This window comes from Calidris pugnax, unplaced genomic scaffold, assembly GCF_001431845.1.
Source record: "Calidris pugnax isolate Ruff unplaced genomic scaffold, ASM143184v1 scaffold13, whole genome shotgun sequence".
NCBI lineage: Eukaryota > Metazoa > Chordata > Aves > Charadriiformes > Scolopacidae > Calidris > Calidris pugnax.
The window spans coordinates 19,649,362-19,671,243 of record NW_015090810.1 but is presented as its reverse complement, the minus strand read 5'-3'; the positions used below and the strand labels follow the sequence as shown (position 1 = coordinate 19,671,243).

The 21,882-nt window shown below is 40.5% G+C and overlaps 1 protein-coding gene across 2 annotated transcripts in view; it reads left to right on the top strand.

Annotated features, from left to right (window-relative positions):
- ARHGAP28 (Rho GTPase activating protein 28) overlaps window positions 1-21,882 on the top strand; it is a 76,344-nt gene that overhangs the window by 29,901 nt on the left and 24,561 nt on the right. For both annotated transcript variants that reach the window (XM_014938670.1, XM_014938671.1), the window contains exons 2-3: window positions 11,716-11,918; window positions 16,356-16,573. In XM_014938670.1, the coding sequence (XP_014794156.1) occupies window positions 11,716-11,918; window positions 16,356-16,573 (421 nt within the window). The remainder of the gene's footprint in view (window positions 1-11,715; window positions 11,919-16,355; window positions 16,574-21,882) is intronic.

Sequence of the window (21,882 nt, the reverse complement as noted above, 5' to 3'; positions counted from 1 at the left end):
ATTCATAAAGTGCCTGCACGGTGAAAGATCTAACACAATCATTAAAAGATGGATGAATGCCCTGTGAATATTCACCTCCTAGCATGGATCATGGCTCTTATCTAGGCAGGAGTGGAAAGAGGAGCATGTACTCACGATGACAGAGGGCACAACAACAGCTTAGTCATACTCATTTGACATGAGCATGTGAGTTTTCAGACATGATTTACTATGTTTGCATAGCAATATTGATTACTTTTTAGAGGCTATCCAGCCAAGAATATGTACAGGGCTGACAAAGCTCAGTCAGAAACTTCAGCCAAGCTCTGCAGGACTTACAGAAGATTAGTGGTTTTATTACTCATGGTGCACCATAACTTTAAGTCACGAACTAGCTCTTGTATGTTTAACCCTCTTCTGTAGCAAAATATCTATGTGATTTTAGAGATGTCACTTTACCTCCCTCCGTAATTCTTATTTGACAACATGTGCCTGGTCCTGTTGCTGAATAAGCTCTTGCCCTTATAGTTAATTAAATGCTACAGGGAATAGTTGAGGTGTTCTACTAGTTACCAGGTTCTTTGCTGTTACTATCCGCCACATGATAATTTGGTATTTGGGTTCAGATTCCCTGCTGTGACTGGGGAGAACTCAGCTTAAAGAGACAATTCTCCAAAGTCCTCTTTCAAAGGCACATTCTCCCAATGTGCCTGGTGCAAACCCAGAACAGCTTAGAACAAACCAGAACAAACCAATAACTGTCAGAACAGCTGAGAGCAATCCCTTCCTACCATACATGCTGTCTACAAAATGTGCTGTAGAACTTTCTAGCGTGGTTCTGGCCATTTAGGATTTCTGCTTCACAGAACATGAAGGGGCATTTTGTACCTATGTTAAGATGCTTGAATTTAAGATAATATTGTTCCTCTACGTCTTTTGAGCCTTACTCCTCTTACTCCTCCAGTGTCAATATTAAGAGATTTAAACTTCCAAAACCCTATGCACAAGAGTCATTTGGCTGGCTTCAGCAGGGCTGCTTGGAGAATTCAGAATTACTCATGAGTAATTGCGGACAAAACCACCAGGTTTTGTAAATATTAGTGGTCTCTCAGAGCTTCAGGAGTTGCAGAATATTTGGAAAGTTAGCTTTGAAATAGCTGGTGTGCCACTCCTTCCCTCAGAGTGCTCGTGGATTAAATATTTCAGATAAACCTCTAAAATAAAATAAGCAGGAGAAAAAAAAAAGTAGTTGAAGGAAACTGGAAAGCTGCTATACATCATGTACCAGTATTCCCATTTAAGATGTGATTTTTCTTATTCTGTTATTTGCCTTTTTTATGAGGATTGTAAAGAAGTGTAACCTAGTCAAACATTTCCAGCTCTCTGTAGACTTGAAGCTGTTTGGAAGCATAGCTGATTTGTTTGGCTCCTTACATAGAAAGGTCATGTTTTTCACAGGCACATAGTACAAACATTTGAACTCAAATTAGAAGAATACCAGTTCAAATTTAGAGTGTTGTCTTGAAAATTCTCATGAAGATGTTCCCTCTGTCTCTTTAGCATAAGCCTAGAAATCACTTTAAGATCACAGTAAACCTTTTATTCCCCATTAATTGGATTTGTTCAGCCAAAGTAGAAGAACATGCATTGTTTTTTCCTTTCCCTCTCTATTCCTCTGTCCTTTCTTACAGTTACTTCTCCTATCATCTCACCATGATGTTTCATAGTGCTGGCAATGATACTAGTATCATAGGTTCAAGAGGTTCTTGCTAACACATTTCTGTACCCACATTATAAATTAAAATTCTCTAGACCAATCTCCAATAGGAGTCTTCTACCAGCTGTTGTTTTAAATTCAGCTTTATGCTTACACAATTATGTTTGTACAGGTATTGATGTCCTGAATGGGAAAGGTTACCAAACAATATACTGCTATTTAATTTCAAAGTGAGTGAAACACCATAAAATTTGGACAAAAAAGAAGATGAATGGATTAGCAAGAAATTAGTTGTTCATTGTTTCCCTCAAAAATGTTGGTCAAAAAATCTATTGAATATAGCTTGCTTTTTAAAGTTTAAAGGTGAAATGTGCACTGCATTAGCAAAACCTTCTGTTGGCTTCAGCAGAGCCAAGAGAATTCACCTCTGTTAATATTGCCTAGCTGTCTGGGATTTTTTAGTAGTTTATTTTTTTAGAATGTAAAGTACCATACTTGCTTTGGTTCTGAGCTTTTTGTAAATATTTAGAATTAGATGGAGAGGGAGTGTGTGACTTCTTCTGATAAGGAGATATCAAATGCTGTTGGAGAAATGTGGGATCACACCCATCGGCTGCAATCCCCATCCCTTCCCCTGTGTGTCAGCTCCCCCTGTGCCACACTGGTATCACCTCCTCTCTGCACAGAGACCTTATCAGCTTCCCTGCTTGCTCCATCTCTACACGAGGCTCTCGCCCAGCCCAGCAGCACTTGCTTTCTGGAAAATGGAAAAGGAAGAGAAAGAGGCAGAGTTCAGGGATGGCTGCAGGCAGAGGGATGGAAAGGGAGAAAGGGAGCTAGAGATAGAGTTGAGGCCTCGTGTTGCCCCAAGTCATTCAGAATAAAGTTGCAGACTGTTCAGGACATGGACAAGATTCCATGTTGATGTACTTTCCATAAGTTTCCAGCTGATGCGTAACCATTTTTCTTCAGGTAAGAATAGGAACATAGTGCTTTGAGATATCCTCCAAGATTCATCTTTATTCATTGCACATTCTTTATCTACACTGCTTTATTAGGCAGTCTGATTAACAAAAGAACAGTCTATTCAGCAAATTTGGGAGTCTTTTCAAAGTAACACATACAATCTTTACCAAAGTGCTTGAGAGGCAAAAAATAGAATTATATGCACATCTTGATTTTTATTTGGCTACAGCATTTTCCAGCAAATTTTTCATTCCTTCTGACTGATTCAGTATACCACAAAGTACAATACACCATGGAAAATACAAGCTGAGAGTTCAGAATTGCCCGACAGCCAACCGAGAGCTGCCGAGAAAAATCTAAATGGTGAGAAGTACATTTGCTCATGAAATTTTTGTGATTTGTAATAACTTCAACATTAGCAGTACCACAAAGAAAGATGTTCTGAATTTAAACATAAGGGATAAATTAAGCTAGTGGGGTTGTAACAGTTTATAACGATCTGAGAATCTGATCCAGGATTTTTATAGTGACAATGTGAAGCTGCTCCCCACTCTGACAAAAGATTCAAGAGTATCTTCACCACATAAGCATTTTTTTCAATAAAATAGTTTTAAAAGTTTTGTGTTGCTTAGCCTTTAAGATTTGATGTGTTGCTTCACATTACTTCAGTCCAGTCCTGTGAATACCATTAAGCATGATGTTTAAAACGTTTTCACGTGACTTGCAGGGTAACCTATACTATTCATGACTAAAATGTAAATTAACACATTAGAGAGTTTATATATTCATGTTTTGTAGCTCAACCATTGCCCTCCATATAAATTAAAACACATTTAAGGGAAACCCCAATAACTAACAAGCATAAGCACTGCTTTTTCGCTGGGGTACTGAAGCCTTTGGTAACAGGAGGAGTGGTGACACTTACTTCAAAGGGTACATTATTTATAGGAAGGGAGAAAGTAAAAGTTAGAGTTCACTTAAAACTAAGCACAAAGAAAACTTCAAAGACTATTGCATGGCTTCAAGCACCTGTATAGTTCACACGTCCACTCTCTAGAAGAATCTGCCTCCCTTCACCGATTATGTCCAGAGCTTAAAGAGCTTACACTTGCAATGTATATTATTGCATTAGATGCCTTCCAGTAGACAATATGGTCCAGTTCTTTATGTTATTACCTTAATTCCATCAAAATGAATGAATTTGTCTTCTGAAGTGCTTCAGGAGAGAAAGTCCTGTAAATACTGTGAGCTCCTTAGTGATAATAATCATGCTGGTTGAAAGGATACACTTTTAGAATAATCTGAAATAAAAACAAATACATATTCTTCCCCAATTGCCTTATAATTGCAGGCAATTTTAGAAACTGTACTAAAAGCTGTAGAAAGTTTGACCCCTTATGTTTCAGTGTTTCCTCATGCCTGATGGTTATTTTAATACTTCTGTTTCTTTAAAAAATCTACTTTGTGTCTCTAGAGCCAAAAATCTTTTAATACTGTCCAGTCTACATTCCCTGTGGGTTTTACTTGCTTTGCTTCTTTGCTTGTTGAATGATTTAAGCCTCATCAGAGCTCTCGAACCTGTGCATTTCCTGCAGTTTTTAACCGTATCCTGTTGTGCTATAAATAATGGATCTGGCTAAGTGTGAGTCGCTGGCAAAGGCTTATCAATTTTACTGTAAGAGAAGACTCTGGATCAGTCTGCACATTATCCTCCCCCTCCCATCCTCCTTGGTATTTGTAGCTGCACACACATGCATGCAGAGTGGCTTGACGTACTTCAGTTGGCTTGAGCCGACGTTGTCCCCAGGGAGTGCTTACAGGGCTGTTGCTTACCTTAGAAGTGACACTGCCAGAGCAGTAGCAAGCAAAAGAGAAACACAGCTTTTCTACCACCTTTTTTGAGAGCTTCCTCATTACTACAGAGAGCTCTCTGAGGAGAAACCAAGGGAATGCAGTGAACAGCATTAAACTTCGTCCAGTACCAGAGTTTAGACAGGATGGAGCACATTTGTGCTTCCTTTGCTCCTTTTCATTCATGTGACTCTGCTTCATCTTTGCCTGCTACTTTTGGTAAGACAGTCGGTAGCTGTTTGCGCCAAACTGCGGAATGAAATGTGTCTGCCTCATTCTTACTGTGTGGCTTAACTAAGTAATTCATGCCAAGGACTGGTAAAGTTATAGCAGTAAATCCAGGGCTGCTATACAGCTAGATTTCAAATTCAGTCCAGGCGGAATTTGAAGGGTTTGCCTTGGATTTTGGGGTGCTCAGCTACCCAGTGACCTCTCTGGGTGAGAGCCAGACAGCTGGAATTTTTGAAGGCATCTACTCAACATGAGTGGATAAATTGTACCTTACAAAGACAGTGAGCCCTGGGCTCCTGGAGGCCTTCATCAGCTCTGAGGCTTATGTACAGTGAACCGTCACATCCAGTAGGCTCAGACACAAATAATTTGTACTGTACGTGCACAATAGATCAAACATTTCCTGGAAGCATGGCATTTCCTAAGCCTACAGTACATGGCCCACGTGCCTGTGTTTCTTCCTGGAAAACCTTGGTCTGCCCTAGATATGAGGATTTGCTTCACATAAAAGCAATTGAACTTCAGCAAGCACCAACACAACAGAAGAATTTGTCACCCTAACAATAAAAATGTGTTGGAAATGTTTAAGAAGTCTAAACTGGTTGCTCACAACCAGCTTTTGCCTGTTGTTGGCTATGTCTAGTTGCTTTTTATCTTTCCCATACCCATCGAAAATTACATCTAACATTCTCTATCATGATGAGCTCAAGTCCTTAAGTCTTCAGCATTCAAAACTATCTTATCCTCCTGCCTCTTAATCTATACGATTCACTTGAAAAAAAAAAAATCGGTTAACAGAACGTACTCTTGTTAGTGCTCATCATTTGGGAATCCCTACTGCCCTTTAGCAACAGCCTTGTTAGAAGAATGAAGACAAAATAAAGTCCCTTTTAGACTTTGACAGAGGCATTGAAGCCGTGTAGTGCACTGTCCCTGTCGCCATCAGGCCAGCAGTGAAGTGATGTGATTGCCAGTGTGGAGGAGAGGTCTGGGTCATGTCCTCAAAGGTCATCGTTGCCAGCAGGCAATACCTACAGAGTATATTCCCTGCACTCCCCTAGCTCAAAGGGTCTGATTGTGAGAGCCCTCACACTGAAAGGCACAAACAGAGAGAGATTCTTCTGCAATCTCCATGCTCAGCCACAGAGCAGTCACAATGTGGCCCTTGTTCCAGACAGGGGACTTCCGTACCGTTTATGAAGAAGTTGCGTAACAGAGAGCTGAAGAACACAAGGTGAAATGCATTTTTAAAAGCTGGCAGGTAACATTGGTGAGCAAACTCTACAGCTGAATCTGCTGACTCTTGTCATCACTTTGGTGAACTGCAGACGAGTTATAAATCAAAAAATGAAACTCTCTTAATTCCTTTAAATCTTAAAAGTCTTTTCTCTTTTAAGTGTTTAACTATTAAGACCCATTAAACAAGTCCTTTACATACAAAAAATGTTTATGGAGACAGAAAAACATCTTTAGAAGTAAAATTAATAGTTGACAGAAGCATATTTTGTACTATGTTTCAGAGAATACAAAGGCATGCAAACTACTGAATTCCTGTGTTTTCAAGTCTAGCTGATACAGTAAGGTGATAACTCATCTTATTTTCAAATACAGCTTTGTATCAAAGAGAAATAAGTTTCATATGATTCTGGAGTTCTGCTAGGCAACAGGATGAGAAAATAATTAATGAAACAAAATCCTTTGCTGCTTCTTACTCAAATACTCTGTTCCAAGGGAGGCTGGGTGACACCTCTGTGAAATCAATGAGCGTGGTAGGTTAAGTATTTGCTATGCAAAAGGGGAAACTTTAGGATTCACTGCTTGCAACTTGGCTAACATCTGGAAGATAATCAGAGACAGAAGTTTGCAGACAGAGATGGTGGGATATTGTCTATGTCCCTCTGTGTGCAGAAGCCATTAAGCATTGAAAGAAGGAAACAAGCGGGGAGTGAACAGTGCTGGAATAGGGTCATCAGGAAGGAACCAGAAGACAAGAGATTTTGGGCAAGAGTGAAATGTGCCATGAACTGTGCACAGAGATACTATTTCCAATTGCCGCACTCTTCCTTTGCCTGGATTTTTAATACAGTTTATTAAAAAAAAAAAAAGTTAAATAAAATATCGGCAGATGACTGATTCCTAACATTTAAAAATAGAGGAAAATATAGCTTTTAATAAAGAGCAAAACATTTTATTTACCTGCCAATGCAAGTTACCACCCCCTTATTTAAATTTCAGAAGAGCTGAGCAGAGAAAGGGCAATATTTTTTTGTCAGAAGTTGCTGAATTGTTATGACAAACTGAAGAATATAAAGGTTTGGGAACAGGAAACAAGACTGTACTCTGCCACTGTTGTGTTTTTCAGGCGCTACTGATTTCACTGGGTTAAGTGGCTACACTGATAGAATGATTGCAATATGAAAGTGGATCTTGGTCCTAAAATGACCAGGAGAATTTGCTTCCTTAATCTTCCCCATTCCTATAAATGTGACTAACTGTGGTAAAGCAGGTTCAGGACCCACTGAATGAAATGAAGCGTAATGACCCACAAGAGTAAGATGTCCTGTCTCTCTGTGTAAACAAGGATTAAATGGTGGGTTTAACTACAAGATGGCTTTATTGCTCCAGTTTGTTTTATGGATTCTTTACCACCCATTACTTAATTAAACTGAAAACACAAGCTTGGTTTTATCATTAGTCAGCCTGTGAGAAATCATTACACGTCACCAAGCCAGCTTTTCGTGCGGTTTGGCAAACTTTCAGTTTGGGGGTAGGGTAAGAATTGGCTATTGGATTTGGCTTGGCTATCCTGAAATCAGTATGTGCTTTCAGACCCAGAACAGCACCCTTCTGCATGATATACAGAACATAAAACAGAGGTTCAGGGGCCCTGGTTTGCTATTGCATTTCATCAGTGTTATAAACACACAGCAGGGCAAAGCCAGAGTCACACACAGTTGAATCAGCCTCCTTGTGCCCCATGGAAATACCCTGGTTCTTTGCAAAAATCTTTCCACAGAAAGCTTTCTACATGATATCATCATATTTCTCCGTACTGGCACTCTTTAACCATTTCTGCTGTGACCAATATCCAGTAAGAGAGGTGTTCTTTGATAACATTGGCCATTCTAATATACTTTTCCCTTTTTTTCCTTTGCGTGTAGGTTTGTGTGTGTGTAGCTTTTTTTTTCTTTTTAATTCCACCTTGAAAATAATTTCATCTCATTCAGTAAATTCACTTTACTTTTTGCTCGTGCTTTAAGGTTTGTCCTTCTCTTCCAGCATTTTCCATCTAGGAAGCCAGGATCTGTGATCCCTCCTCTGTTTAATTTAGTCAGCCTTTCAGATTAGCTCACCGTTGCCTGGGTGTGTGAGGGAGCAAATGAAACTGAGTATGAGCTGCATGATTGCTACTTACCTAACAAGACTGGCTTTCAAATTTTCTGTAAGAACAACAGATTACTTGTAAGCTTCTCTACAGACACTGAGAAAAAGAGCAAACAAGCCAGAAACCCCTGAGGGTGAAAAAGGTATTGGGAACACAGATTTTCTGCTAGGAGAGTTCCCAGGTGACAAGTTCCCAGGTTGTGCTATTTCTGAGACAGGCCAGCAGCTTGCTGAGTCAGTGCTCATTCACTGTCCTTCAAGAATGAATTAAAAGCATTGAAGAATATGCTTTGCTTCCTCAGTAAGATTTTTTTTTTTTCCTGAAACTGTTTTGATCAGCTTTGGCTGGAGGAAACGGAGACAACTGCCATTATCACATAAAAGGAAGACCACTTCCTCCAGGACAAAAGCCACAGGTATATGGGTCAAAACGGCAGCTGGAGGTCTTTTCAAGCATTGAGCTTTTAATAGGCAGACTCAGAATAATTGCAGAAGGTTTGTACCAGACCACCTGGAAGCAAGCTTCAGCAGTTTACCAATAAGAATAAAGCACCTCTGCCTAACCTTTCTTGTTACAGGAATTTTACACAGCTTGATTTAATCTAGGCTGAGATAACAAGCCTCATATATAAGGTCCTCGGGAGACTTTGTTCAGCTGATTTTCCAAATAAGCTCTGTACTTTTAATTTTGTTGTAAATGCACGTTAATTACCCAGGAACCTTAGACGTGTTTGGTAAATCTGGTTGTCACAGCGGTTGTTGCCATGCTACGTGCTCTGTTTTGCATTTAGCTTTTTGGTATGGTAATATTACAAAATAGCATACTCGCTGTGGGGAGAAAAGAAAGAACCCACCAAGCCTCTTTCTTCCTAATATGGTGAAATAAAAAGCCTTGGTTTAGAGCTAGCTGAAGTGCGGATGAAGTCAAAGCACAAGGATCAGTCTAGTGTGGTGCGTGAAAAGCACAAGGGTCGTGGTCAAGATTCACACTGGGAGGGCAGGAAATGTTTAAATTCCCTGACCATGACTAAAAGATGGGAGCCAGTGATGCTATCGGGGGGAAAAAAAAAAAAAAGCCCTCTTCTCATCCCAGCACGTGTTTGATTCCAGAGTGGCGAGAGCGTTCCTTCCTGTCATTGCTGGCCTGGGAGCTATGGGCTGTGCTATAAAGCAGATGTAGGGACTTATGTTTCATGAAGGTTTGTACTAAGCAGGGATACAAATGGCTTTGTTGGCAGCAGCGTGGGGGGGCTCAGGCAGAGCCCCAGGCCACGGAGGAGGCCGGGGTGGGAGATGAGCCCCCCTGACACCAGGCCTTGGCCTCTCTCTCTGCTTGTACAAGTGCCCGGTGAAAAGGGGCCCCAAATGCTGTTCGAGTGCCAGGAAGTTTTGCCTTTTTCCTTATTTGTGCTCACTATCACCTTTTAAACAAAAGAGTGCAGCCTTTCACGGCAGTAAGCCGCTGGCTGGCGGGACCTGTTTCCCCCATCCCCACCAGCTCCCAGCTGAAGAGGTGGGTTTTTAGTGGCTGCTCCTCAGGCGTTCTGCTTCTGCTGGTTAAAACCTCTGCTTGGGGACGCTCGGTACAGTATTAGTTCATGATACTTAAGTCCTGTGAGACTTGCTGGGAAGAAAGATAGGTGAAAAACCAGAGACTGCCACTTCCAGATCCATGATTACAGAAATCGTGATTTATCAGCTACCCCAGTCAACTGAGGCTTTGCAAACACAAGCCGACTGAAAAGCTTGGCTCTCCCTGGAGTGAGAGCTACATGGAAAGCACTCAAGTAGCTTTAACCACACTTGTGTCACAAATTCTTCTCAGATTTGGTGACTGCAGCTTGTTCTAATTAGAACAGTAACAGTTTCAGCGTTATGTTTAAAAGCAAACAATCATTTGCTGTTTATGGGGGCGAAAAAAAGAAAGGATGGAAACACTGCAGATAGGTAGCTCTCCTCTTCTGGAGGACATGTGTCTCCACAGCACCACAGTACATTTCATTCTGCGGAAACGTTGCCACCCCTCAGAGAACTTTGCTTCCCAGCAGCTGACCGTGAGGACACACAGCAGGTCTGGCAGCTGAAGCGCCTGTACAACACCTCCCCATGTTCAAAAAGGGGTAAAGGCCTGATACCGATAATGGCCACAGCTGGGTTTGTTGTATACCACCATTTCCACCGCAGCCGCCCCCCAGCCTGGGGCTCAGACATAGCCCAGAAGGAATCGCCTGGGACCACCCAGATGAAGCGAGGAGGCTCCAGCAGCCCCAGGGAAGCAGCCAGCCCTTTGCTGGCCAGGGGGGAGGCAGCAGAGGCACCAGCACAAAGCCGGGAAAGCACGTCCAGTCAGTGTTTTCAAGTAATATATTGTTTATACATCCATTACGAAAACTTTGACAAGGAGGGAAATACTGAAAAGGAAGTATTTTTTTTTTTTCAGTGGAGTAAAAGTGATGTCTGTGGTTTAAAACAAAGGCTTGTTGGCAGGATGATGCCATAAAGAAAAGGAAGAGAAAGGGAAACTGCATTTGAATTAATTCAGATAAGTGAAGGCCAGAAGACCTTATGACAGAATTTTCCATTAATTCCTGTAGTCTAGCTCTCTGCCGTAATTATGTTACCTCCTGACTCCTTTGTACAAATATTGTTGTGGTTATTTTTACTGTTTACTGTAACTACTGCTAATTACACTTACAAAAGCTTCTTACAGTATTGCAATCGTAATAATGCGAAAGAGCAAAGGCAGACAAGACTTTCATAGTAGTTATTTACAAGATTTTGTATGAACTTGTGTAACTGTCTTCAGCTGCGAGAACTTAGAGTGGGAAAATACAAGAACAAACGAGTAAGGAACAAACTTCTTTGTTTTGATTCCATCACTATTGAACTATCACTTGAAATCTGATTTTTAGTGAATTATAATTTTTCTTGAACCTGTGATTAAAACCTTCTGTTTGGCATAAAATATACTATTTCATTTCAAAGACAAATTTTGTTAAGATTTTGTTTATTTTAATTTCATTTTGAAATGGATTATTTTTTAAAGGATTTTTAAATAAAAGGTAATTATTCTTCTGAATTAAAATATTTCATTTTTTTATTTCTTTTCTGGAGCCAAGACAAGTCTGTAAAATATTTCAGGGTTCCCAAGTTTGATCATTTTTCCCCAAAGAAATTTGCATTGGAGCACTTCAGCCAGTAAGAAAACAGGAAGGGATAGAAAGAGAAACTGAGGAACAGTTGATAAGTTAAAATCATTAGATACTAAGAGATTAGATATTTGTAACTCATCAGAATTAGAAACAGAAATTGCACTTCCTGAGTTCCCCTCCTGAGTTTTTAATGTAAAACACTAAAGGATATTTAAGAGATAAATTATTAGATGCAGAATAAATTTGCAGCCATAACTATTATGAGCAACAGAGATTGTGAAGACCACCAGAACTGTGCACTTTGCCTCCAACATCTTGTTCCCTGCTCCCTGGTATAATCACAGTTGAAGCCCTAGTTCCATGCTTTGTCTGTGTTGTACAAGTTAACATGGCAGAAAGGTAGAAAATTTTTTTTTCATCTCTATGTCTTTTCAGAAAGTCTCTCCCTCGTTGTCGAAGAATCAATAGGATGCTTTCCAATGAGTCGGCACCTCCTCCTGCATTCAGTCGCTCCAACTCACAGGCCTCCATGGACAGCACCTCCATGGAGGACTTCTGGTGTGAAGTGGAGAGCATCAAGGAGAGCAGTGGAGACGGAGCTGAAGAAGCAACACTTTTGGAGTTCAAACCTGCTGATGGTAAGCACAGGAACACCACTTCTTGCTCACACCTTGGCTTTGCCTTGTCTCTGTCGTAATGCCCTTCCTGTTGTCATTCAGCATGAGCAAAAGTGCTAGGCTGGGTCTATGATCATTGTAGCTCTACTTCTGGTCATTGTATGAGACACCACTGCAGAGAAACAATAATTCAACCTGGTTTATACACTGGAGCTGGTAATTGACTTCTGAAGTAGGTTTTTTTGCACCATTTTTATTTGTACTTCAGGAGGACAAATACAGTGTAATTAACAAAAGAGAGGTGCTAAATGAAAACTTCATATCCAGCATTAAATAAAATAAACCAAAGCATATAAAAGGACCAAAAAGTTCATTTAGTAAACTGGAATTTTCAGCTTTCCGGCTTTTGGTAGGATATAATGAGGAGTTATGAAAGTCTTGAAGCAGTTTTTAGTTATATATCATTTGCTGCTATCAGAAATTTGATACCTGCCTGTTTGTCTGAGATTGTCCAATTTAGATATAATTCAAAGAGAGATCAGAGATAAATCTGAACAGGTGGATGCCTACATAATTCAGACTCCCCACTTGTCAAAATTCATTCATCATTTATACAAATTATGCTGAAGGTACTACCACCTCATTCTGTTACCTTAACATTTCCCCCTCTCATTTTTCATAATATATTTGGAAACCCATGTAATTGTTTGCACTAGCTTCTTGCAATGCAGCTTTGTTTTAGGTGTTCTGATAACATCTAGAACAGCAGTTCTCATTTTTTTCCAGTTATGACCCAACTTACAAATGCATTATATTGTGCAACACAAAATATCAGGTGTTACTATAGGATGAAAACCAATTTCTTTTGAGGTCATGACTGCAACCTTTCTGTGAATCATGGCCACTAGTCTGGTAACTACTGATCTAGGGATAGATTTTGAAACAATGGTGTGTTCTTTCCATACAATTATTAACACAAGTGACGACGTATTTTTCTTACCTTGACTTGCAACGGGATGTCATTAATTCTGCTACCAGGAAGAAGGGTGAAAAGGGGGAAAGGGTGCTACTTTATTAAGCAACCAAATATGTAATCAGTCATGATAGGTATCCCACACAGAGGTACCAACCATGTACCATTTCAATGGGGAACACCTCCTGCTTACTAGTTCCAGGTAGGGAACTCCTGGAAGCAAAAGGAGATGACCTCTGTTCACCAAAGTCTTGGTCTGCTACCAGGGTTATGGTCCAGCACCTTAAATCCAAACTGCACTGCTTTGTGCTAGCTTGGGGTCTCAAATAAAAATAAGTCAAGTTGTAACATTGAAACTTTATGGTTATTGTTATGGGAAAGCAGAAAAGGAACCTGCCTCAATCAGTTTGATCATATAAGAAAAATTCCTGTCTGATCATGCTGTCTACCTTGGAGACCCTAGAAAGAGATTGTGAACCTCTCGGTGTCTCCTTCATGCAACTGCCAGTGTGAACAGGGTGTCCCTGACTTGTCTGTATGGTCAGGGGAATGTCACATACCTGTGAGTTACCAAGCCAGATGAGTCAGTGGGACAAGGCAATACAGGAGCCCGTTTGCCATGTTCTCAGAAACTTCCATCAGTTTCATTACTGCTGAGTTAAATCTTCACAACAGTGAAAATTCTGCTGCAGTCCTGTGTTACCTTTTGTCTGATTACACCTCATTACATTGCATTGATTTTTTTCCTCTCTGTCCAGAATTAAAAATGAGACTCCAAGGTAAAATACAATACATCTCCACACTTAATTTACCTTCATACTGTTGTTTTAAACACATATATATTGCATACATTCACACACAACCAGGCAGTGCTTGTTCTAGTTATTAACTTCAGGAATATTTTCAGTCTGAGATTATAAATCTTGGAAATAATAGTGAATTCTATTAAGCTCCTAATAGGATAATACTCCTTGCCGAGGATCAAATCACTGAAAATCAATGTAAAAGTCCCCAGAGCAAAATAAAAACAAATATTCATCAGCCTTTTGAGTTGTCTTTGAGAGGAAGAGGTGCAGAATCCATAAGAAGGAAGCCAAGGGTGACAGCAGCCAGGCACCACTGATACCGTCAAAACCACAAAGCTGTTTTTTGCCAGACCACACGTGCAAGGGGAAGACATCAGCACACTCAATCTGTTGACATTAGTAACTAAGGTCAAGAAAGAACAGATCATAACAAGTGATACAAGGGATGAAAATGTAGGGGAAGAGGAAGTTATGGGGCATTTAAGATGGCAGTGATGTGCAGAAATGTTTTAACACTTAGTGTTACAAGGCTGGGATGCTGTTATTTGAGGTTATATCTGAACATCAAAGAAAGGCACACCTCTTTCCTGGAAATCTCTATGAGAAAAAGAGAATTACCAACCAGAGGGAACCCTCTTGATTATCTGTTTGTCTTCTGATGGAGCAGAATCAAACACAGTATCAAGACCCTGCTGTATAAGTAGCTACCACCGTAAAAATAATGTTTTGTAAAACAACATGTTTTTCTTTTAGCCCTTATTAAACCTGTGTGTCATAAAATTTTGAGGGGGTTTTATGTCTCTTTAATAGTTTTACTCCTCTGGTTGTTGTCGTTATGTTTTAGTCTATTGTTTGTGAATGGTAGGAACAGGAAAAAGGCAACAGCCAGAGAAAACAAGTCACAGGGGTGGCTGGAAAGCAGGGAAAATTTCATGTCTGCTTTACTATTTTTCATAGCATCATGAAAGCCAAGTGTGATTAAAAAGTAATTTCTTGGAAAGAATCTGTCAGGACAAAAGCCAAAATGAATATAATTAAGAAACTGGAACATGAATGGATGTGGCTAGAACAGTGGTACACAGAAGTAAGACCTTAGAAAGAAGAGTGAGGACAGCATTTGAACCATTGGTTCAAAGCTTACAAAGGAGGGAAAGGAACAGCCTGTCATTCTATCTGAGGATGCAGAAAGGATCTGAGCAGAGAAAGCTGTTTCACGGGATACAGGGCTGGTCACACCCCACCTAACACAGAGCAGGGGTTTTAGAAGCAGATATTTTTGTAGAGCTTTGTAAAGAGACAAAGCAGTTAACAATGAAGCCAGTGCAGGCACACATGTAAGATGCTTTCACTTGTCCTTACTGTCCAGCCCTGTAATTTTCTTTTTTTGTGTGTCTTACTGTTAAAGCACAGCAAACTGGTATCTATCAATCTGCCTGCATTCTAGTGTCAAGAAGAGGCAATAAAGGAAGGGAGAGTAGAAATACCAACCTGCCATTAAGACCAGTGCTGGGACAAGAACAATAAGTGCATTCAGTAGGTGTTTTATAGAACATGCTGCAAATTAGTCCATTTCCTGTTTGACATGTTTATTTGTAATACCTTTTCTTCAGTCAAAGCTGGAATGCCATTATTGTCTTGTCTTAAGCAGCATATTGCTGAGCTAGGATTGTTCACAGAACTAAAACGAAGGCTCTCAAAATCTCCTATGTGAAGAGAGATTTTAAAAGACTACAGCTGTTTACTTTAAAAAGCAGACAAATAGAAAGGCAATGATAACAAAATTTAAAATTACTAAATGATTTAGAGATGGTAGACTGGGAGCTTCTACCTGTCTTACAGTGACAAGGGATATTCATAAGCTCACTCTGGAATCAGCTGCCATGTTGAACCAGTCAGGAAGCAGATACTGAACAGGATTCAAGAAGATACTAGTCACTAATCAAGATATCAGGAAATGCTGGGGTGTAGAGTGCTAGCCAGTCTTTAATTATTAGAAATCAGGATGATACCTTGCATGCAAGCATAGCTATTTCTGCTTCTTCCATCTCTACCTGACCTCCTTGACAGCTACCCTACCCTTGTTCTTTAGTGAGCAGCTCTGGATCTTAACCATCTTATTCAAAACAGGCTACTGGACTAGCTGGACATCACACTTCTCTTAGTGTGGCGTCTTCGCTAGGAGTCTGATATCCAGCTGACTTTGGCATCTTAAATCTCATCTTTAGCGTGCAAACACATTATTCTGTTGTATACACCACTTTGGTGTTTTTGCTTATTTTAATAGGAATACCAGTTTAATTTCCACCTGGCAAATGGCTTCATCCAGTACAATGGGGTATAAATGGTAACCGAGGGGATTTATGCTCTTGAATGCGGGGTTAGTTTTTAGCAACCTTGCCGTGTCAGGCTGGGCACTCTCCTGCCTTCTTCACATGACTGTGTTGATGCATAGGTTAAAAACACTTCTTCTGTACTTCTCCTATGCCTCTCCTGTGCAGACACTGCCAACCTGAAAGTTGACAGTATGTTGATAAAACTAAATTACACTTGTGGCTTCAGATTGGAAGTGGAATCTTCTCTAGGTAAAGGTTAAAGCAACAATCCACCATGCCATCTCCCTTTCTTCAGCCTCCTCTCCCTCCCATGCCAGGCCTGGTAACACGCTCTCTTCCTCCACAGAAGGGGAGCTGGAGGCGGAATGGCTGCAAGATGTAGGTTTGTCTACGTTGATCTCGGGAGCTGAAGAGGAGGATGGCCAAGCCCTGCTGTCCACTCTGACCCGAACTCAAGCTGCTGCCGTACAGAAGAGGTACAACACGTACACTCAGACCCTGAGGAAGAAGAACAAGCACACAGTCCGGGATGTGCGAGACATCTTTGGCACCAATGACTCTTCTGTAAGTAGCCAATGCATCATAGTGAATGCTTTTGAGCTTAATTTTTATGCATTTTGCAAGTAGCTCATCAAAGCTTCTGCCAGACAGGAACCATTTTCTGCTGACAATGTACAAACAGCCAGTAGCAGTACCTGACACTAAGTCCAGACTTTTAATGCTGTATTTGCTGCATTTGGAGAGGAAAGGAAGAAACCAAATAAAATAGATGGTGCACAGTTTTGCAACTAACCTGTAACATAATGTTGTATCTGTTACCAGCCTTCCTCCTGCAATCTCCTATCAAGACTAACATTTACTCCCTTAATTTTTGGAAATTGGTGAGTTACTCTTGGCAGCTATTCAAATTTTTGCTCACTTCTGGGGACACTTGCTATTTACTCAGCAGTCTCAGTGGTGAAGTAAAACTTCCCTAATGAAGCAACTGGGGTTCAAATATGCATAAGCAATTAAACACCTGCCAGCATGATTGCAACTGGTGCACTGGCAGTTACATTTCACTTGTGTAGCAAATGAAAATCTATTTAATGTTCATTTGCTTCATGGCTACAGAAATGAGCATTGCCTCTGGTGGTTTCATCCACTTTTCCCTGAGGATGTCTCTAAGCACACCAATTCCAATCCCTACACGTTTTGATTTTGGTGAAAGCAGTCAATGGTGTGAGTTTAGTCCTACGCCCAACAGATGACTTTAGGCGTTACTCATGATATCTTAAATGGCACTCACCAATAAGTTCACAAGCTCACCTTTGAAATTAATGTTAAAGGTCTTGCCATTACAAAACTCCAAGAAGCCCTTTTTCATTATGAAATTGTTTGGTACTTTGCTATTGGTCCTATCTTCTCCTCAAGTCTTGGCATCCTGGATGAATTTAAAACAAAACATTGGAGACAAAACTGTAGCTGCATAGTTATATTAAAATTACAAACACATAACAGTTGGGGAGTTAATTTATTTGTCTCCAGTTTAAGTATCTGGGCTCTTTTGAACCTCTTGCGCATATCCCACAAATATATCCAGAAGCATCCAGTAGTTTCCTGTGGGCAGACTGTCTTGCATGAGAAATCCTCAGGCATGTTTGCATGAACATTAAAATGTTGATGGCGCTTCTTATTAGATTAGCACAATTCTCCCATTTCAAGTATCTGTAAACCTTAGTATGTCTAAAATTTTTAAAAGTTGCAATAAAACCTAAGTTTCCTAATAAATTTCAATCAGACAAATAAATGTTGCACCTGTTTTCTCAGGTAGGCACATTATTGATGTGCTTTTGACCTGCTTATTTTTCACCTCTGTCACTTGCTAAAGGAATCAGGTGCTTCAGAGCCATTGCCTTTCAGATCACTGTTTTACCTTCTCTGAAATTCAGCTCACCTACTACTTCTGCATTTTGAAAGTCTGAAAGATAAGACTGAAAAAGCAATTAAGACTTCTAATTCTTCTTCCCACAAATATTTGCAGTTCTGCAGGATACTTAAATGTTAGACGCAGAAATACAGCTCCAGAGCACATCATTACCTCCCTCCCTCCAAAGGGCTACAAAAGAGATAGATTGAATTTCTAAAAGCCTGCAAGGTTCCCAACACCCTTTGGGCATTCCCATTGACCATTGCTCCTATCTCTGCTGCTTATTATGGGATTTATATAGTTTTTCCTAATTATCAGCTCCTCAGGGATGCATCACAGGAGGGGTGTTGTGCCCCAAGCAGAGGGTTTTCTGAGCAGCCCTTTGTAAGGGGGTCAAGCTCTGTGGCCTCTGGGCATGGCACTGCAGCTATCAGTGAATCTTTGTGATTAATCAGTTTGGGAAAGTGATCTAGAATAAAAACCACCCAGCCAAAACAGAAGAGCAACAGGAAACAGGGAGAGGTAAATCTTTTTAGCAAAGCTGCTGAAGAGGGGCTAGGAAAAAGACTGCTTGAAATGAGATGCAGGAGTTTTGTTTTCCCATCCTTTTTTTCAGTTGGGAATGGAAGAAGTAAACATGTTGCAACTAGCGAAACAGCTCTAATTGCTTCATCTAAACCTATAATCCTCCCCATTAGGAGGATGGACTTACATCTTCTTCCCAACAACCTAAGCACTACAGGAGCCTAGAGGGATGGGTCACAGGAAGAATTACTCTCCTCTGTGACTAATGATGACAGAAAAGGTGATTATCTCACTAGGGTCACCTGAGATGAGATTTAGGGAACCATTGAAGAAGCATAGATAGTTGTCATCCAGAGAGGAGAAAGAAAAGAAAAAGAAAAAAAAAAAAACAGATTTGCCCTAGTTTATTTTTTCTGTTCTGAAAAAACCTACTTGCTAGATGTTTTGATGTTACTGCCCGGTGGCCAGTGTTTGTGTAGGTCAACACAGAGGAAAAGGTGCTTTTCCCTCATCCTGCCTTGAGGTCCATCCCCTCAGGGCAGGAGTGTTCCCTCAACATCCCAACTGGACTGAAATGAAAGGAGATGAAACCATATCTCCTTTTTGGCAGGTTGTGGTTTGGTTTGATTTTTTTTTTTTCTGCTGGCCACCCTGGAAAGTTATTGTGATCCCAGGAGCAAAATGCAACACCTGTGGTACCTTGCTCCTCTGAGAGTGATGCCTCGGTGGAGCAGCCTGCCCCAGCTGAGGTGCCTCTGCTCTTCTTCAGACAGGCCTACACGCAGCAGGTTCAACTGACTGCCACACAACGGAGATTTAAATCGGATGGTTTATTAATCACAGTGGCCTGATTTTCCCTACTGCTGGTCCCCTGCTGCTTCCATCAGAAGCTATCAGCTCTGCTAGTGCTCAAAGCCTAGAAAAATCAACAGCAGAATACAAATTGGGGGAAAACATTGATTTTATTATTGGCGGGAGGAAACGAATCATCGTGCTCATTAACAGCCCAAACCTGCACATTGTGATCAGCTAAAACTCTTCAAGAGTTATAGAAGCATTTTACTTGAGCAATGCATGAGAAAATCATGTCCTAATTAAATAAGAATCACTAACTAACACAGTGCTATTTGCATGAAAATACATTTGTGATGACAGCGCTCGGAAATACAAATATATCCAAAGCATGGGCAACATGTATCCTGACCAGAGTTTTAAGGCTGTCCTTCTTTGCCTTTATTTCCCTTAGCTGCGGGGCTGACAATAGGATTTGGTCACTTTGGTGCTCCAATGATTTGCTTTTACATCTTCTACAATGAGGGTATCTACTAAAGAACTATCTACTTCATCTCCATCTTTTCCTTGCTCTTCTGGTTTCCTCTTCCCATTGGAAATTCCTGTGTACATTGTGCCAGTAAACACTGGGCTCATTTTTAGTACTAGATAATGAGAACTGTCTAATGAATAACTTTCAGTCAGAAATCAGGATATGAGAAGTCTTGCCTTCCACTGGAGCCCCAGCAAAATGAATAAAGCTGTCTCCATTTAGTTAAGGACAAAATTTGACTCTTGCCCTTTCACATTCATTAAGGCATGAGCTTCCAAAGTTTTTTGGTCTTCATTTTTACTAAAGGCACAATTTGGATCTTGAAAATTCATGCATTAAAAGGCCTTATTCCCAGGCTTTCCTTTCTTTGTATCAAATTATCCTAAGATGAAGAAAAAAAAAGAGAGGGGGAGGAGAGCTTGCAGAGGAGAGTTCTGTTTGGAAGAGATTTTTACAAAAGATACAGTGATTTGGCTTTTTTATACACTCTCCCTGTAGAGGCTGGGAAATTAGACCAAGAATATGATGGCTTTAGCCACCCCTGATATAGTACATGGTTCGTGACATTCAATTGCCAGAGGCTAGAGCAACCTGCAGGCTCTTGCAGGCACTGTTGTGTGCGAGGCAGAGTTGTGCTGTCAGCTCCCTTCCACCTGCTCCTCTGTCCTTAGCCAAACCTGGTTGCAGCAGCTGCCTCACTATTGATTTCACCTGTGTAACAAGGCTGGAAGGATTCAGATTTTCTTGATAAACTTGATTCACTATAAATCTATGCTGAATACTGTTTGTGGGGTCAGGTATTTTGAGCAGTGAAAGCCAGTTGCTAATTTTGCTATTAATTTCTCCATCCGGATCTTAACCAGCGGAACAGCTACTTCTACATTTGATTTTCCCAAACTGCTGAGGCAAGTTTAACTCTCCCCTTACTTCTATACTTCCAACTGAAATTTATCTCATTTTTTTATGTCCTAGATGTGTAAATGTTATGGGATTTTATCATAAAAGCATCCTACAGTTCTCCTTTTAAAAAAAAAATAATCAATGGTCCTTAGAGTCTTCTGGCAAAGGAAGTCCATGTGACTCAAATCCTGTTTGCTATCAAGTTTGCAGGTCATTGAATGTACTCTCTTAGGAGAGATTTTCTTCATGTTGCATTTGACTTTGTTACCTGAATAGCTCAGAGGATAAGACAGAATAAAACAACGGCAACATTATTTCAGGCTTCCAGTTGGAAGAGCTGCCTGTCTTTTAAATATCTGGCATTTTTTAGCAGCTTGAATGCTGCTCCTGTGCATTGGCTACAAATGGGGAAAACAAAATTTCTGCCCTGAGGCATTGCTGCTTGTTGATAAACAGCCGATTTAGGAATTTAAAGAGCAATTTAAAAAGCAATTTAAAGAGCGGCTGTTCTGGACTCATCCAGGCCCCCAGCTGCAGGTTCAGCTGGAAAGCTGGAGCTGCTCCATCAGGCTGGTGGGGGTGAGGCAGGTTTGAGAAAGTGGGGAGGGCTCCAAGAGCAACCACCAGGATGCAAAAACAGATGTAAAAGTACAAGGCTGGTTTGGGGTATTGTAATTATTTTCACTGAGCAACCTTCAGAGTATTTTTTTAAATTCATGACATTTGGCTTTTTTACCCAAGAATGTGAAGGTGAGCTGCTACTGCCCTGCATACACACAAGTGCTTAGATTAGCCTTTATGACGAGTCCCAAAACTGCTGAAAACAAGGACAAAACTCAGCTGCCAAGAAGTGACAGTGCTTGAAAGCCACTCCTTCAGCTTTAGAAACCCTTCTCTGTTGTGCCACACGCACTTCCCCCATTTTCACAAGATGCAGAATGATTTCTGAAGCAGAAAGAAATTAGGTTGACTATATAAAAGGTCTTTTAAAAAAAAAAAAAAACAACTGTTTTTTCAATTCACTGATTAAGTGTTAGTATATAACCTTTGGGAGGACATCCCTGTGTTAATAATTTGCTGGTGTCCAAATCATGAAAGGGGTTACACAGCCTGGTTTCTAACAGGTGCTTGCGAGCAGTGAATGTTTGACATGTGTCAGAGAGTCCTCAAAAAGATTTGTGGCTGAAATGATTAGAAGCAGGATGGATTACAATT